Source organism: Anarrhichthys ocellatus, unplaced genomic scaffold (assembly GCF_004355925.1).
Source record: "Anarrhichthys ocellatus isolate YVR2014 unplaced genomic scaffold, GSC_Weel_1.0 scaffold20, whole genome shotgun sequence".
NCBI lineage: Eukaryota > Metazoa > Chordata > Actinopteri > Perciformes > Anarhichadidae > Anarrhichthys > Anarrhichthys ocellatus.
The window spans coordinates 2,727,560-2,746,121 of NW_022280050.1; the positions used below are offsets into that span (position 1 = coordinate 2,727,560).

General features: G+C 42.9%; 2 protein-coding genes across 4 annotated transcripts; one reads left to right on the top strand and one right to left on the bottom strand.

Annotated features, from left to right (window-relative positions):
- The first annotated feature begins 254 nt into the window (after positions 1-254).
- On the top strand, positions 255-8,587 carry LOC116389624 (uncharacterized). Of its 3 annotated transcripts, XM_031858471.1 has the most exons (12): positions 255-344; positions 426-503; positions 2,046-2,285; positions 2,420-2,537; positions 3,482-3,634; positions 3,735-3,920; positions 4,830-4,903; positions 5,020-5,217; positions 5,402-5,539; positions 5,657-5,746; positions 5,862-6,005; positions 6,174-8,587. In XM_031858471.1, exons 3-12 carry the CDS (start codon positions 2,046-2,048, stop codon positions 6,300-6,302), a joined length of 1,470 nt encoding a protein of 489 aa, XP_031714331.1. In that variant the 5' UTR covers positions 255-344; positions 426-503; the 3' UTR covers positions 6,303-8,587. The 3 variants fall into 3 exon arrangements, with proteins under 3 accessions (XP_031714331.1, XP_031714330.1, XP_031714332.1); XM_031858470.1 differs by having other exon boundaries at positions 299-503; XM_031858472.1 differs by lacking the exons at positions 3,482-3,634; positions 3,735-3,920 and having other exon boundaries at positions 301-503.
- Positions 7,678-18,287, bottom strand: LOC116389623 (uncharacterized). Its single transcript, XM_031858469.1, has 12 exons — positions 18,138-18,287; positions 16,946-17,091; positions 16,418-16,499; positions 15,984-16,119; positions 15,094-15,296; positions 14,698-14,834; positions 14,295-14,436; positions 13,802-14,086; positions 12,559-13,683; positions 11,592-12,343; positions 10,404-11,485; positions 7,678-10,304 (listed from the first exon to the last, which is right to left on the bottom strand). Exons 1-12 carry the CDS (start codon positions 18,261-18,263, stop codon positions 10,300-10,302), a joined length of 4,221 nt encoding a protein of 1,406 aa, XP_031714329.1. The 5' UTR covers positions 18,264-18,287; the 3' UTR covers positions 7,678-10,299.
- Between the last annotated feature and the right edge of the window lie 275 nt (positions 18,288-18,562).

Below are 18,562 nucleotides of genomic sequence, written 5' to 3' on the forward strand. Positions count from 1 at the left end.
AGCTACAAACGTTTAGTATCACCTTTTTAGGGATTCAAGGATCATGTAGTGCATTTTTTGAATTTGCAGCGTGAGGAATGTAAACAACAGCAACAAATCGCTGGTGAATTCAAATAATAATATAGTAAAAACAATAATGAAAATATAAAAATTGATAGACAGATTACAGAGGAAATAATCATGATTGTGCTTTGAAATGATAATAGAGATTAATGGCTGTTAAGTGCGTTTTTACGAGGAGCACTTGAAGGCATCATGAGACAAGACAGCTAGCTAGCTAGCTTAACTAAAGCAGAAATCCATGGCTAGCATGCGCAATGAGGATGTACTGCCAGTGCTGCTGGGTAATTTACCTGCAAGATAAGCGACCTCTCAGCTGGCGTTACACATAACTTATTCATCAACAAATATGTTTTGATCAACAGGACTGAGGGGGAGCTGCTGTGCGATTTGGAATTGTAACGTTACTGCCGAATTAAAGCAAGGGAATCCATCGCTGAAAGGTAACGTACTGTTATTTATCTTTAGTAATTTATCTTTAGTAAAGGTCATTAGGTACCCTATAAGAGCATTGAGACCCTAAACCAAGGTGACGGCTTGATCCTCATCCGTAAATAGTTGAGTCACAAGGTTTGTTAGATATGTTAATGCAGAACGTGGGACTGGACGGTGAATTAGTAGGAAAATATGTGTTGGTGTTGGCTTTGATGGTGTTGCATTCTCTCCCTAGGCAAGTTATCACTTGCTAATGTAGCCACAGTAGCTTCTTAACGTCATCCCACAGTTTAGCTTGTATACGGTTAACGTTAAATAGTGCTACTCGTATGTCACTGAACGAGTTGATAAAGTAACTGATTTTGTAATTGTTGGTGTTTTTTTGTCTTGTATATTGCTGTTTAGTTATTGCAACAATCATACAATGTTATTCTGTTGCCGAACTCCATAAATAACTATATAAATAACTTTGGGAATCTTTGAGAAAATTAAACTAACAACTTTTTCTAAAATAATAAGTGCCAGTCTACAATTTGGTATTCTCCCACAACCTTAAAGTGGCATAAAGATTATTATTTTTTACTGCTTGTTTTATCCACCATAACATTTTGAAAGACGTTATTATTACTATCATATGACTTGAATGTAATTGCAAGAGGAAAACAGTAACGTAGTAAAGCTAAACTATTTTAAAACTGTGTTGTGAAGTCGGTGCTCCTGAATTGTAATATACTCTCTGTAACTGCACGAACTAACGTTGGTGTTACTCCATTATGGACGGCTACATTATTGAGAAATCAGAACAACTTTGTACCTTGACCTACTTGTATCAACATGAGGTGTGGTTTGATTCAGCCCTTGACTAATGTTGACTGACTGGCTGGCCTTTTGCTGTGTCACAACGAATGAGGAACTGCTATTGTCTGACTTCATACAAAATCACTTACTAACATTTCACATAACTTAGTCGGCTTTCAACACAAGGAAATGTGAAATGAGCTGAGGGGAAATTGCACCAGTTATTTCCCAAGTCAGGTAAATGTATAGTTCCTCTACTCGTAATAATCAGCTCTCTAGAAGTTATAAAGGACTTTGATGTTGCTGGTTTAAATCCCTCAACTGGAGAACACCACTCTAAGCTACTATAAGATAGCGTTCAAAGTACAGAACATGAAGGACAAGAACTTCCTTCAGCATTGTGCTGAAGCATTTGGGGAATTGTATCCTTCCTCAGGGCACATAATAAGCTGAGAATAAATAAAACATTTTGTAACCTCTGATTTTACTCATCGCATTTATCCTCTAAATGTAGAAAAAGAGAAATGTTTTCACGTGTGTGTATATACACAAAAGTAATCTTATGCACATAAACTTGCGTGTATGCATGCATGAATATACAACACTTACACATGAAGACCAAAGCTTAATATTTCTCTCTCTGAGATCGACATAACTTGCAAAAATCAGAATTAGAAAAAGCTCTGCCAATTTTCTCCGGACAGCTACAGCCTCAAACTCTTTGCCCTCTTGTCTTCCCGTCATTGCTGCAGATGGAGGAGTTTAAGAGCACTACTCTGGGCCGGGTAACGGTCTACTCTATCCAGGGCTGCCCACACTGTGTGCAGGCTAAAGCCACCCTTGGACGTTTGGGAGTCCCGGTATGTGACGTGGATTTGGGAAGGCACCCACAGCTCAGAGCAAGAGTGAAGGAGCTGACGGGACGCAGCTCGGTCCCTCAGATCTTCTTTAACAACATTCATGTCGGGGGCAACGATGACCTGCAGAAATTGGTGAGAAGGAGTGGAAAACACCTAAAGATACTACTTCCTCACTTGAACTGATTCAAACTTAGTGTCATGTATTTATTCTTTTAACGGGGTAAAAATAAATATAAATATGTGATTGGTCTGCTTCACTCCCTCAGGCTCCTGAGGAGCTTCAAAGGTTGACGAATGTGGTGAAGAAAGAGCCTCTTCCAGCAGATGCTCCACCACTACCAGAGGAGACTCAAGCAGAGGACATGGCCGGGGAGACTGATGGAGGTGAGGGATTTATTCATCCGACACAAACTAGAGAGTTTTTGCTTTTTCCAGATCACTTAATTGCCTTCAAAATGGAGAAACGGAGAATTCTATAATCTGTGCAAGTTTGGTGCCGAAAAAGACTTAATTCTGCAGTCTTTAATGCCTTAACCCTTTCCTAATGCATGGTGTGGTTTTATTATTTACACTGTTTTCCGGGTGGATTTTCTGCTTAATGTTTAGCGATTTGTTTCAGATTGGTTTAGCCTGCTCAACAATGGGTTGTCAACTGAAGGGAAAACTCATGAGGCATCGGCTTTGATGAACTATAACGATAGTTTACAACTAGTGCTGATACGGGCATGGTGGTATGTTCGGGTAACAGCAGATAGTACCTCACCATCTGTGATTATCAAGCTCCCTTCTCTGTAAGCAAGGTCTGTCCAAATGACAGACACAGGCTGTTGTGGAGGAAGATATTAATTCAGTGACAAATACAAAATCTATTACCTCATATTTCATATAATTTAATTTTATTAGTCCTTGCCCCCTCCACAGTCTTGATTATAACTTTTCTGATGCTACATTGGACGTTGTTTCAGCAGCACAGGTGCATTTAAGCCACTATATAGCCCAATGCTAATGTGGTAAACGCACACTAAAAGTTGTCAAGTAAGAGTTGTCTTAAAGACAGTTGAACAGCATTTGAATTATCTTTGACATCCCTTAAACACGTGTGTTCAAATGGAAACTAAATGAATGTTATTTTCTGGTAATCTGTGCTCATGAATTAAACAATCTGTTGCTTGGTCCTTCTTCCTGAGTAGCTATAATTCTTAATTCAGGTGCTTCCTTTTCTACCAACCACATGTTTTTTGCACACATGCTGCCCTGCACATATTCTTTCATACATGCGGGTATGAACACGTGTGTTTGTGTGGCTTGGCACATTCCTGCCCTCACAGAGTTTGTGTGTGAGAGAGATGAGTTTGCAGACCTGGTAGAGGACCTCAAACATGGCAATGTGATTGCCGCTCATAGGAGGGGACTGACAGTGTACAAAAAGAGCTTCTCATGTGATCAACTGGTTGACTGGCTGCAGAGAGAGAAGGGCATGGGTAAGTAAGGCTGCAAGACCTGCAGTGAAGCTTTCAGTGTTTTCAGTGTACAGTCACATCCAGATCTGTCAACTCTTGACTGTGGCCATGTGTGTGCTAGCCAGGGCCGTGGCCTGTAATACTGGCCAAGCACTGTTGCAGAAGAAGTACATGGTCAGTGTCCATGGCGTTGGGCAGCAGGATGGCAGTTTTGGAGAAGGGAAAGACACGCTGTACAGGCTGCTGGAGGATGACCCTCATTCAGCCCTCAACGCAGGACAGACGGCAGCCTGCAGCCCCATCCAGGGTAGGTCAGGTCTGGATCAGGCTTTTGGGACATGCACACATTTCCTTCCAGGTTCATGCTGACTGGTGTCCCCCAATGCTCTCTAACCCCTGTCCTCTCTCTGCTGCTGCCTTGGTGTATGAGGACCCTTCTGGGCTTGCTTGGGTTTGTGTATTACGTCAGTGAGCTTAGTGGTGGGAAGAACTGAAGTAGGACTTAGTGATATATCTGTTATATGGCCTCTGATCAAATAAATAAATAAGAGTAAATCAATCAAACTTTTAGCAACTGAAGAAATAAAGAAAAACGGCCTGAAAATATATATCACTGAAGCCCTGTTTCAAAACCATGTTTTCTTTTCTGCAGGTTTGGTGTCATCTTTTGACCGATTCATTTATTTCTTAAACGTTTCTTGTTCTGTGGTGGTGGTAAGACACATTGCCTGGCTCTGTATTGTGTTTCCACCTGAATGTTGCAGCCCTCTAGAGGCTAACTAACAAGCTAATCCATGCTGTACAACACAGAGGGGATTATAATCTCTGCTTTTCTAAGTGTTGGTGTTATTACGCTTGGCTGTTTTCTCGCTTTCCTCACGGGTAATATTTTCTAATAATATTCTAATTTGTACAGGTTAGCATTTCATGGGTTTATTTCACAGCTACTTTAAATATGCACTTATGTTATAGCGCCCAATTTCAACCCCCAAATTCTGTCCCAGCTCATTGTTAATGTTTTATAATCCGGCTATGAAATGTGTTGATTTTACTTTACACTAAAACATTGAGTTTGTCTTTTAAATCGATCCGATATTTGTCAAGGTTCTGGGGCTCTGCTAACACACATGCTGTTAGCGTTCAGATGTTGGTTAATCTCACCAGTAAATGCTATCGGACTTATCAAACATTAACCATCTCTCTATCTCTTTCTCAGCTGCTGAACTCTCTCTGATCGTACGGGAGTTGATTCTGAAATTGTTCTCTGAGCATCTCTCTGCTGATGGCAAGGTAATGTCCTCATCACCTCACGGCTTCTGACGCAGGGTGTGTTCGTCTGTATGGACGTTTGGTTGTTGACTAAACTAAATGAACAAAATGGGTCTGTGTTGTACTCGTTCCCACAGTCTGTGGACTACAAGGGCATGTCGGCGAACCCTGCCTTTGAGCGTTACTGCGAGCTCGCCGTTCAGCTGCAGAGGGTGGAGCTGCTTTCACTGAGTCGGGAGGAGAAGCTGGCCTTCTTCATCAACATCTACAATGCTTTGGTCATCCATGGGTACCTGCGCCTGGGGGCCCCCACCAACATGTGGCAGAGATACAGAGTAGGCTGCACTAATCCACAGTCCTACATGCCACAGAGTCCCAATAGAGGGTTTTTTTGGTGCTGATTTACATTAACGAACATTATTTTACATACGGATTGAAATATAAAGATATAACATCTGTACTGAGTGGCATGAATAGTTGTGTTGTCTTAAAATATTTCTTTTCCTGTCCCATTTATAGTTCTTCAACTACGTGAGCTACCTGATTGGAGGAGAGGTGTTCACATTGCAGGACATTGAGAATGGAGTTCTGAGAGGGAACAGGAAAGGCGTCGCACAGCTTCTAAGGCCCTTCTCCAAAACAGACCCACGACTACAAGTATTCAGACATTCTGTTAAATCACCGCTGAGCATTTCACTGATTCACCAATGGCACTTTTAATGCGAAATAATAAGTAATGTGATGTTGAATTCCAATTCCCTTGTTGTCCTCTAGGTGGCCCTTCCAGATGCTGAGCCCCTCATTCATTTTGCCTTGAACTGTGGTGCAAAGGGCTGCCCGCCAATTAAAACGTACACCCCACAGGTAAGCAGATTTCATAAATGACTTACGGGGGTATATTGGGTGTCTACAACATATCTGGTGAATGTTAGGAGGTGGAATGGTCCGAAATCACTTCTGATCTACTCAACCCCATCAGGACATTGACAGCCAGCTCCGCACAGCAGCGGAGGCCTTCTTGGAGAACGACGACGCCTGTTTGGTGGATTCTGGGAAAAGAGAAGTGCGACTCAGTCAGATATTCAAGTGGTACAAAGCTGACTTTGGAGGAACTGATGAAAAGGTAGTTTTGACTCCCAATTATTAACCTTGTGGTCTTGTTGGTGATAGAAGTATTCAGATCTTTCACTCAAGTAAAAGTATCAATGCTACGGTTTAAAAATAAAGTATCACCTTCTAATGACCATGAACCTCACCGTGTGTTTTCTCTTCCACCTTCGCTCTCTCGTAGCTGCTGACGTGGGTGGTGGAGCACATGGGGGACTCTCCGAAGAAGACCAGCCTGCAGGGTGTCCTTTCCGCCGGGAAGACCAAAGTCAGCTTCCTCCCTTATGACTGGAGCTCCAACAGTTCCCACTGAGCGTGCACACGCATTCACGTCCAGCTATATGCTATGTCTCTCTGCATCTGACCGCTTTCTACTGAGCTGCTTCTACTTAAAAACCAGGTCGGTGATGATGATGATGATGATCCACTGGTCCTCAACCATGCAAATGGTTTTTATGCAATTCAAACTGTAAATCCAAGTGGGGAGAGGGGCACATTTGCACTGTACCATCGAATCATACTTCTCTTGGAGGCTTATCGTAGCTTTAAGGTCTTGCTGAGCGCACCTAATCCCTATGTTTGGAAGTTGTATACGAGTTTTACATTCAACTTTTATTGGAGAGCCATCATAAATGAAATTGCACACTGAAGCGTTTTGCTGCAGCAGCCAAACTACTAGGATGAGATGCACATTAAGTGTGTTATTGACTTGTAAAATGTCAAAGCCTTAACATTTCCCAACTTATTTCAATTAACGCAGAGCTAACTAATGGCGTTCTTTTATAGTGATTATAAAATCCACGATCTCCAGTCCTAATCTTTCACCACTATGACAACAACTCAGGGGTCCTGGATTGTCGCGGTCGTCATACAACATCCGTTGGGCTGTTTAGCATTTAGTCAGAGCAGTTGGAGAAGGTACAAACACACCGCCTTGACGAGCCATACCGAAACCCTTTGCACTTGCAAACCTGCTCATCCCTGTTTAGCGGGCTCCACAAAGCTAGTCCATCATTTTGAGCTGCAGATGTAAGCAAGCTGATGTTTCCTACAGGGGAAGAAAGTAACAGCTGTTGCAGTTTTAACACTGAATTTAAAGGGAGCATTAGTGGTTCATCCGAAGCCCTGGACAGTAACTACTAAAATCAAAACACAACTTTGCTTACGTCTGTAAAAAAGCCAGATTTAAAGATTGTGAAAGAAGTGTATGATTTTTGGAAGTATGATTGATTTCATCTATGAAGCATCTGTGACCCAGGTATCAAGGTATTTTTCATTTCAAACAACATCCTGTTACGTGCCGCTGCTGTCACTTAGCCTCCAAATCAATAGCCACAGGTTGGACTGGAACTGTATGGTGGTGCAATGGCTATTGGGGGGGGGGGGGGGGGCTGTATCCTCTAGGCCCCCATCTTTGTGTTTAGAGTTCAGACTTTCACTCGTCTGGATGAGTTTTAACTTTGAACTCCTTCCTGTGAAGCTACACGGTTGTTCTCCCCATGTTTTGATCCAAGTCTTCCATTTTCCATTGGAAAAGAGCTACTGGTGTTTTGTAAAAGATATAGGAATATTTATTATAAACATCTTCATCAAATCTATATCCCTGATACTTTGCATGTTTATCACCAAATTTGAATGCTGTTGAGACATATTTGTTCTTCTTTCCCACACAAACAATGTTCGCTGTTGGTCAGTGTCTGCGGGGACTTCAGTAGTCTTGAGTTAAATGTAGCAGTTCATGTGTTGATTAGAGGTTGTAGTTTCTTTGGTGTGTTAAGTGTGTGTGCCTACACACACACACCACACTGTACAGGACCTCCTTCATTTCTTCTTTCGTCACTGAATTTCAACTGAATCAGTTTTCCGTTTTACCTTAAACGTTTGTAAGACTTCCCTTATTGACACAACTCTTCCAGTGTGATGACCACACATCTACTTCATTTAATGACTGTATATGATTATAGTGTTTATTAGTGTGTGGCTTATCTCAGGTCAAAAGAAAATGTGAGTAGAAACAACATTGAGTGGCTTGATGTCATCAATGCACTGTATGATGCATGTTGTTGATCTGCACAGTCCATACTCTTTTGAAAACACATGCACATTACTGTAACTGTCAGTTTGTCCTTTACGCTATAAGCAGCACCACATCATGAGGTTGAATAAGCATGTGTTAAAACTGGAATGCATTTGAATGGCGGCCTGTAGCAGGAGTCGCTGCTTTGTTTCTACCCTCTGAGCTCAGCCATAAGAAGTAGTCGGCCCTCAACACTCATCCTCCCAGTTAAGACAATTCAAAGTGTCAGTTTGACCCGAACATCACCTCCGGCTTAGCTGCAGACGGTGAAAGTGCACCGTCGGCTTTATGACACGTCGTGGGATAAAATGGAGAGAAGAAAAAGGCTTTTGTTTCCCCGACATTGATGATCCCTGTACTTACATTACCTCGTGTATCAGGAACATGTGATGCAAAAAGTTTTTTAAACAAGCAATTCTAATATTCTATTTTCCTCTTTCCTTGGGGTCAATAAAGCAATATGTTTATGAATGCTAAATATGCAATGCTGAACTTAAATAAATATGTCTGCTGCCTCTTTTACTGTATTCTCTCATTGCATGTAATATATATATATATATATATATACACACACAGATACAAAAGGGTTGATCTACAGGAATAATGTGCAACAAATATTAACCAATACCATAATTATCATCGGCAATGACAGACTTTTAGTTTAATTTGTTTATTCAAACACTTTCTTTAACAAAAATAGAGGGAATCATCAATACCTTTACAAATCCAATATTAACATTTGTACATATAAATAAGCAGGTTTAAGTGTGCAGTCCCATAAAAACGCTACATCAAAAAGTTATTAAACAGATCAACCATCTCAAAAGTATATACACAGATATTCTACATGTCGACAGACGTGGTCGTGGAGTTAATCCGAGTAAAAAGAAAACTTGAAATTTAAAGCAATCTGGCACTGTATGACAGATGTATTGTTTATCTTTACCAGACCAAACACTGATTAAGTCTTGGCACAAATGCAACGGTGAATCATTTCCATATTGTAGAGAATGATCGTGTGACAGCATGAAGGCAGATTTATATGTTTCAAGACATTTTGGTCACAGCTTATAAATACGTGATTCCAGAGTTAAACTCAATCCTGCTTTCAACCCCAAACAGCAGCCCACACCAGTTTAGCTGTAAACACCTCTAACGGTTTGAAGACCTGCTGTATGAGATAACGGTACGAGAGACTACACCAGCACATCTCTCCTGTTGTATACATCCTCTCTGCAAAGACCAAAGCTCAGGGATGTGCATGATTCATGAGGAAGACTACATTATTTTAACACACATTGAGCTCATCTTTCCTCCAATCAAAATGACTTTCCACAATATTTCATACAGTTGCAAGGACTGTTTTTAATAAGCTGCATGTGAACGACAAAATTTGGACGGGACTTAGAAATCATACGCTGGAGCCATTTGGCATAATGTTGAACGCCACAGCTGGAAGAACCAGATGTTCAAGAAGTCCCTTTGGGAATGTGAGAGGACACCCTCTGCCACCAGCAAAGCATGAGGAGAAAAAAACCATTCAAAGCCAAAAAATGCCAACCCATCTTTTCCCAAAATACATGATTTAAGACGGTAAAATAAATTGTCCATTAAAGACATTTTGGTGATTGTTTTGTCTATATTCTTACAAATCAGAGGCTTACAATAGATGTAAGACATATTTAACTCCACAAAGAAAACTCGGTGTCAATAGGTCGAATGAAAATACTTATTTCAGTTACATATACCATGTGTTATAACTTAACCACAGTATAGTGAGTCCAGCAAACGTTTGTCATTAAAAAAACCTGTCCTGTGGCCTAACATAGGAATACTGTGATTACGACGTATCTTAAGGCGGTACGTAACAGAGAACGTGTGTCTACGGAGGTTGTCTTCGGCCATAATTCGTTTGTCAGTTCCCAGACATTTTAAATTTGGTGAGAAAACAAAAAATTGTGTTTTTATAACTAGTGTTGATTGAAAAGGCAAATAAATATTAATTCATCATACATAATATATATAAATATATATTCCTCACAGATTTGTTTTACCTTCTTGACTCACCGATGATGTTTCTCTCAATTTAAGTAAGAGACAAAAAAAATCATAAAATACATAATTTTGGCACATATTTCCCCTTTGTTTACAAACTGGTATGTGGTACTGTGTGGGAGTACAAAGAAAGGGTTCCAGTGTTCTGTCATCTAGAATGTCACAGCTCCTCTCAACACTAACCTAAGAAAGAAAAGAAACAAGTTGATTATCCAGTGTTAGAAATATCCACACAATAATGGCTCGAAACACTTTACAATCAGTGCATCAAGTATTGCTTACTGTCGTCGTCTGAATCGAAGCCAAAGAGTGATGAGCAGGTGTTGAGGGCTTGGTGTTTCTGGAACTCTTCCAAAGTGCTGAAAGAGGAAAGACATTTGTCACAGCGATGCCGGCTCTTCTGCACAGAGGCCACGTCATCCGCCGGCTGCTGCTCTTCTGGGACGAGCTCCTTGTTTTTCTTGTTGTTCCAGTAAATATTTTTCCTCGGAGCGACCTCGTCGTTGGACCGCCTCTTGCGCATCGAGAGCCGGGACTCGTCCAGGTAGGTGGACGGCGGCGGCCGGATGAAGGGCGCTTTGACAAAAGTTGCATACGCGGGATCTTCAGGTTTGAAGGATTTGTGCTCGGTTATGTGCGGCTCTCCCAGCGTCTTCTGCACTCCCTCGGCCAAAGTGGACAAATCCTCAAGGTCCCGGACATTCAAGGGGTCCCACACGATCGGCACTCGTTTTCGACAGCTCTTACTTGGAGTTGCTGTAGCAGCACCGGTATGGGACGTCTTCCCCTCTAACAATTTGTGTCTCGTCTCATCCTCATGCCCATTGATGGCGGCTTTGCGGTCGTCTGCGGGCTCATGACCGACTGTGTTCTCTGAACAATTAGGCGGTCTAGACGGGTCCTGATTACTGTCTGGGACATTTACTTTGCAAGGCTGGTCTTGGGTTTTGTTCATTTCTCTGAAACCCTCACGATTAGAGGCCTCGGTGGGATCGGGGGCCGGACTTTCTCTCTGCCCCTTTTTACTCTGAAGCCATATATCTTCAACCTTCACTCTCTGCTTCCACGGAGCTTCTGGGTTTTGCGTCATCTGTCTGCCGGGTCCCACCTCGAGTTCCTCTCTCTGAGGTGCCGGGATGTAGTGTCTCCACTCATGGTCGTAGAGACCTTGAAAGTTTGCGAAAAGCTTCTCACAGTCTGTGACTGAACACTGAGGTCTGAAGGGCTGGTGAGTGTTGACGTGGTCCTTTAAATCCTGCAGCGTCAAGAAGCGCTGGTCACACTCCAGGTGGTAGCAGAAGTGCTGGAGAGCGGTGTCGTGGAGCTTCATGTGGTCCTTGTAGTGCTGGAGGAACTGGATCTGCCTGTTGGAGGAAAGCACAATGAGCCCAATAACAAACTTTCAAAGATGTAGCTTGCAATAAAGAATCTTTAGCAAAAAGGAGTTTGTGATGCCGGATACACTCTTACCTGAGGCATAGGGTGCACTTGTGTTTGGCCCACACAAAGGTCTTCTCCAGCACCTTTTCTTCGCTGATGTGGCATTTAATAGCGTGCTTTGTTAGCGTGGTGCTAATCCTCAAGAATACTCTATCACAGGACTCTGAGGGGCACAAGTGATACGTGTCCACACCGAAGCCATTTACTGCTGCTGGCTTCTCCTCCATCACAGACAGATCTCTTACGACCACCACGCCATCTTTAATGACTACCTGCTCGTCCTTGAATTCGGCCAGCTTGAAGATCTTCGCATCGGGGTTCTTGCACTTTTTGTGAAGCACGGATGTCTTTTTGATGAGTGTGCGGAGGTTCCTGAGGATTCGATCTTCCCTCTTGAGACTCGACACTTTAGGTTTGCCTCCGGGTTTCGGTTCAGAAGTTTCCTCGACGGAAATGGAAGTCGGATTTTCGTTCGGAGGTTTCACATTGTGTACTATTCCATTAGCGGCTGGACTGTCCTCGGTGCACGGCTCCTTATCGGGGGGTTTCTGCTTGCTCATCTCATCGATGTGGTCCAGAATATGCTTTTTGGCAAAGGGGAGCTGTTTAAAGTGTTTTCCACAGAGTATACATTTCAGTTTCCTGCTCTTAAGGTGCGACAGAGCATGCCTCATAACATTCAAGCCTTTATAGTCTTTGTGGCAGAAGTTGCAGTGGTACATCAAGTGGGAGTATTGTTGAGTGCGGAGTACTCGGTCCTTCCACGTTCTCTTGGCTTTCACCTGGAGAAAAGACAACGAACCATTCAACAGAACAAGTCAGCAGAATATCAAATACAATTCGAACGACTGTGTGTACACAATCATTCCACTGCAGTGTAGTGTATTCAAAGCATAATGCATCCAACAAGTAAGACAAGATAAAGATGCATTAATGTGGAATTATGAACGCACATTTTGAAATTCCTGGGAGGTTAATAACAGAAAAAACAACTGACCTCAGTGTTTGACTCCTCTGCTTCCACTGTGGGTTGGGGCTCCTGCCCCGTGCCGCCATTCACCTCATCTTGTGCCAGGGATTCTGGTGTCTCACCGTCGGGCTTTTTGGATTTGAGAGAGTAGCTGTGCAGCACTTCTATCGGACAATCCAATAACTCTAAGGGTGGACCATCGAGCTCAGGATCAGCTTCGACGGAAGGAACAGCAGCTCGGCGGTCACAGAACTGTGGTTGAGATTCCTTTTGGGTTTGTTCATCGAGACCGCTACCGGAGACCAAGTCGGGATGTTTCTCAAGTTCACTTTCCCTCTCGAGATTATCCATCTGCTCAAATTGGTTCTCTTTCTGTTCACTCTTTTGTTCAAGTTCGTTCTCCAGGTGAGGCATGTCCGGCTCTCTGTCTTCTGTGTCGGTTATCTCCTCAAAACCAGACTCTTCCTCGGTGAGGGGTATCTCGTTTTCAGGGTAGGAGAGTTCCAGTTTCTGTGAAGGCTTCCGTCCCCGTTTCTTCCCTTTACCCTTGACCTTCTTCTCTTTAACTGTGACCTTCTTCTTTTTGACTGTCTGCACCTGCTCCAGCCTCGGGAGACCCTGCAACCATCTTTTCTTCCGACCCTTCCGTTTCAGAATTTGGCTCTTCACACATCTAGACAAGTATTCCCTCTTGCGGTTTAGCGGGGCTTTTACGATAGCTGCATTTTCAATGTTAACGTGAATGCGTCTTAGTGAGTACACAGGCTTGTTGCCATAGGAGGATTTGAGATTGTATTTGAACTCTGGATCGTCGCCGCGGTCGGCCTCGTCGTCAGACATGGATTGCTTTCTCCTTCGTAGGCTTTTCCTCCATTTCCTCCTCTTCAGAAGAGGGTTTTTTGATGGGGCGACACACTTTTCAGTCTCTCCCTCCACAGCGCGCTGGCAGGAATTCAAACTTTGAGTGCTTGAGTCATTTACACACGTATTTATCAACAGCTCTTTGCTGTTTTCCTTCTCCTCCTCTTCCTCCTCCATCTCACTGAGAACAGCAGCCTTCATGACCTTGTCACTCATCAACCCCAAGCAGTGGGTCCGGAGGGTCAAGAGGTTCCAGAACTCCGGGTCAAAACACAGGCGCTCCTTGAGCATCTAGAAAACAAAGATAGAGAAATCTTAGGCATAAATGAGAACGCCAATACATCCAATACGTCATTACATCAGATCACATGCCCCCCCCCCCCCCCCCCCCCTCTCCACCACCTCTGACCTGCAGAATATGGAAGCGAACGTTGGTTCGGACGGGGCTGTTGTGGAGGTGCGGCTCCTGGTCAGGGTGCATGTAAAGCAGGCAGACGGTTCGGTAAGCGTCCAGGGTGCGTTCCAGGCAGAAGACCAGCAGGGCACACGCTCGACAGATCTCCAGGTCATGAGGCAGCAGGAAGGCGATGGTCTTGCAGACGAGGGACCGGGTGACACTGTCGGCCTGCATGTCACCCAGCTGCAAGGCCCTGGCACAAAGCTCCACACAGACCTGGACTCCTTCAACCCCCAGCTGGCCAAAAACAAACAAAGTGGTTAAAACAAGGGAAAATGGTAGATAGGAGAAGCTTATTAGGGTCAAGATGAAAAAAAAAAAAAAAAAAAGTTTAGTTTGACTCGATGACACAAAAACGGAAGCCGTGTATTTCCAGCAGCTAAATATATCATTCGTCCTGAGAAACACGTCATGGAAAAAGAAGATGCTGTGACTTCGGTCGCACCTCTGTGGTGACCAGTTTGATGAAGGGGAAGATGGCTCTGACGTTAGTAGCAGAAGAAGCCAACTGCAAGCACTCGGCCAGGAAACCATGTCTGGAGGGATGGGCCCTGAGATGCAACCTGCTCCAGATGAACACCAGGTCCCTGCAAGAGGCAGCGGAGAACAAGCCAAAGACGTCACTCATACGTTTTGATTACAAGTTAACAGAGGGGGTACTAAACTAAATCAAAAATACAAAACTGTGCATCCAGACAAAAGCTCCCCTCACTACAAGATTGACCACACACATATTGTGCAAACACTGGGTAAATTACATGACCTATAAGTAACATCAGCTGTGAACACTGAGGAGGAAAGTCCGATGGTGTATTCGTGTGACGTACATGTCTGACAGTCATTCTTACCAGATGTAGTACATGTCTCCATTGTGTAGCTGCTGGGTGAGGAAAGCTTTACACAGCGACAACAGAAGCTCATCTTTTTCAACGCTCTCCGTGTTGCAGATGATCTCCACCGCATCACGCCCATCTATCTCTGCCATCTGTGGAAGAAGATATGTAGAGTCACATACATGCATAAAAATATACTACAAATACGAAATAAATCAAAATGCATTACAATCTAGAAGGTATACCAGGAATACAAGAACCATCTGATCAGTTGGGTGCTCGTTATTACAGCTTCCATTCACGTAATTCATACAGCTGACAATCTTCAGAACAGCATCTTAATAATGACTCACGTTGTAATGATATATTCATCTATAAAGCCCCACGATGCCTCACATCCTTGTCTCTTACCTCCTTGTGAAAGTGCTCATGCAGTGAGGCCTTGTAGAGGCACGTCAGATAGGCCTGATGGAAGTACAGATGCTTTCCAGCCTCGCGATTTTCCAGGCAGCTTTTAGCCAGGGCCATTGCCTCTTGCATCCGGTCACAGGCTCGCAGATAGCGAATCCGCAGCTCGAAGAACACTGGCAACTCTGAGCTTAAGTAGTCCTCAACTGCATGGGGGGGGGGGGGGGGGGGGGGGGGGGGTTACATGAGTTACTATACATGATACAAGGGTATTTACATACAGGTGTTGACTAGGGTAATGCCGATTAATAACACTGATGTTGGGGTCATGACAATTCTTCACTGGCCCTTCGGTTTTGTTGTTCTCTGATATGATAGTGAAGGGATTGATGGGTTGTAAAATCTTAAGCAACATTTTCAGAAACAGCGTATATTCAGCTACTAGTTTTGCTGAAATATTTTGTAATTTGAAATACATTTTTAGGAGAAACTGGACAAAGCATTAAGATGTACTGTACATTTTTACCAAATACTGTAAATGACACATCTTTTGGCCAGACAGACTAGGCAGCCTGCAGGACAAATTCTGTTGAACAAGTCCATAAAAAAACGCAGCAGCTGCACTCCATTTGTGTGTGATGGTACGATAGTGAGAAGTGAATGATAGACAGGAAGGCAAGTCTGTGTCACACTCCCCATCAATCAGCACTGCTGCTCCACAAAGCTGTGTGAGCTCACTTCTCCTCTTCTACCTTTCTGTTAAACTGATTATGTTGGCTGCTGACACAACTTCAGAGGGTCCAATCAATAGCAAGTCTGGTCACAAGAGTGGGGTGACCCAATTGAGAATGAAGTATGAAGTAAGCCCAGAAAAGATGTGGCCATGAGCCTACCTTCTTTCAATGGTAAGTCCGCCTCTTTCAGGATTCCTTGCAGCACTAGATTCTCCCACGGGCCTCCTGCTTTGATGATCAGCTTCACATGCTGAAGGTAGATGTTCCTGTGCCTCAGGAGCTGAGAGTGGCACTCCTGCAAAGAGCAGTAAAAAAAAAAAAAAAAAAAAAAAAAAAAAAAAAAAAAAAAAAAAAAAGTGAGATGACCAATCACAAAAATGACTTTTAGGATATGTTGGTTGATAATTACATACTAGATATGGATAGAGCAGCAGTAGCAAACACACAGGTAGTTGTTATTTTGATAAAACATTGGGGTAACACTGGCTGTTGGCTGGGTGCTGGTAACTTTTAGTGAACACTCACAACTGGTACGGCAGCTGGGTGTAATGAAAGTGTGAATAAGAAAACTGAGGATTGAAACGGTGCGTCACCTGAAAGGAATCGAGAATGTCTTTTAAAGGCTCTTCCACAAATTCTTCCTTGCTGAAAAACAGCATCAGTTCAAAAAAGCTCCTGCAAGACAAAGAGAGGAACATTAGTTCGCCAAAAAACATCCAACAATAAGTATATCTTAATCTGTACAAACCCTTAGCAGTCCTTTTCTATACAGGTGCTATCAAAGAGTAAATAATGACCAATACGTTGCAGCTAAACCAAGCAAAAAGCGTTTTAACTGTAGCTCTACTGGTTTGCAAACATGGGCAGAAAAGATAACATTCGTGTGCTATTGCTGTGGGACAGTGTACCTAAAATGGTTAGCTCCAGTATTTCTCGAAACAACAAGAAAACAAGGCTGCCATGTTCACTGCGGTCTGGCATATGGTTGAGTTTTAGATTACCAGTATGCATATCCAACGTGTAGGCTAAGAATTCCTCTGTAAAACTCATATCATGGGCTTTACTTGGCCCTCTAAACGTCAACAAACAATGTCTCCCATTACATGTAACAGAGTACTTACAAGGCCATACTGCTGAGGACATAGTGGATGTGCTGACAGTCATCAGGGAAGGCCACGGTGGCTTTGGTGAAACTGCAGAGTGCGGTCCGCAGCACCTTCAGCTGAGGGAGAGGAACTTGCCAATGCCCCGTGTACTCCTCCACCAACTGTGCAGGAAGAACACAGACACGGAGAAACATGAAATACATTTCCATTGACAACCAGTTTGTTTTTTTTAGCACTAAAGCACACCGAATAAATAGCTGCCTTCAAAATATTAAAAGTTAAAAGTAATTTCGGGACATTTGTATGCAGTGTGCATAAACTGTAGATAATCATGTGGGTGGTACATCAAGCGTACCTACCTAATAACAATAAAAAGGTAGAAATGTTAAATCGACAGGACCAATCATGGTGTTCAAGGATGGAAATGCAACACTGTGTTTGTACTGAGGTAGTACAGTTATTCAAAATCATTGTATGTTGTAACATTGTTACAATAATTCCTGTGCACAACATGACACAAACTAGCACTTACACAACACTGCCTCAAACAGAGAGTGTAATCAGTGTTTGACAATTGCAGAGCTTTGTTGGTTAAACTGCAGTGTCTAATGTTTTAGAGTTCACTTATCATGCTTTAACTCCCACATCGAGGGAAGGTGGGACGAACTATGATTGTGGAGAGTGTAGTAATTTAGATGGAATACGGGAATAGATAACTAGCTTAAGTTATATCTTATAAACAAGGCTGATATCACACTGATGCAAGACTTCAGCATACAATGATTTCACAGTCTTGTGGTTTACAGAAAGTTTTAATAATAACCAACAGTTAAGCTAAATACAGCTTGTTAGTAGACCTATGTTAACTTCATACCGTTAACAAGCTTAACTTTACTGCCTTAAGTTAACGTTAGCTACAAAGCTAACTAGCTAAGCTATATCATACATCGGATAGGCCTATTTTGAGGAACTCGGGTAGCCTACTACATCAAGTTACCTAGCCAGGAGTACAGTTTATACCTCTCTTAATTTTATTAATCATTCATGTTGTGTTTAAGACGGGCTATGCCACAGTCGTAGCTTCACAATGACGCCAAACATAACGCTACATGGTCTGGGGACTAACGTTAGCTAGCAAAGCTAGTAGCGTTAGCAATAAACAGACGGCGACTATGGAGACCGTTTTACAAAATAGAGACTAGCATACCTCACAGAACTCAGAGCAATAGCCTTTGCTCTTCAGAGACGACTCGTTGCTGCAATGTCTATCGCACAACGTGTCCAGGGCTAATTCTAGCCCGTCTGTTTCCAAATCACTTTCGCTGTCCGCCATACTGTCTGCTGTATCCAGCGCATAGTCAATGTTGCCAGGTGTGAAAGCTAGCGTCCTCGTATCCCCCGCGATAAAATAAAACCAACCTGGCAACCCCGCAATTACAGCAATCATCAAGATTGATGAGACTACACCATTGTGCAAACTTGAGTTCATTTTTATTCACAAGATGGCAGTTACATTTTTTAGAACAAATGGTTGATATTAATTGACTAATACGCATACGTTTGGTCTGTGAGAGTACTCTTACACAGATCAGATTAGTAGGCTATTGTCATATTGATTATTAAGGAAAGTCT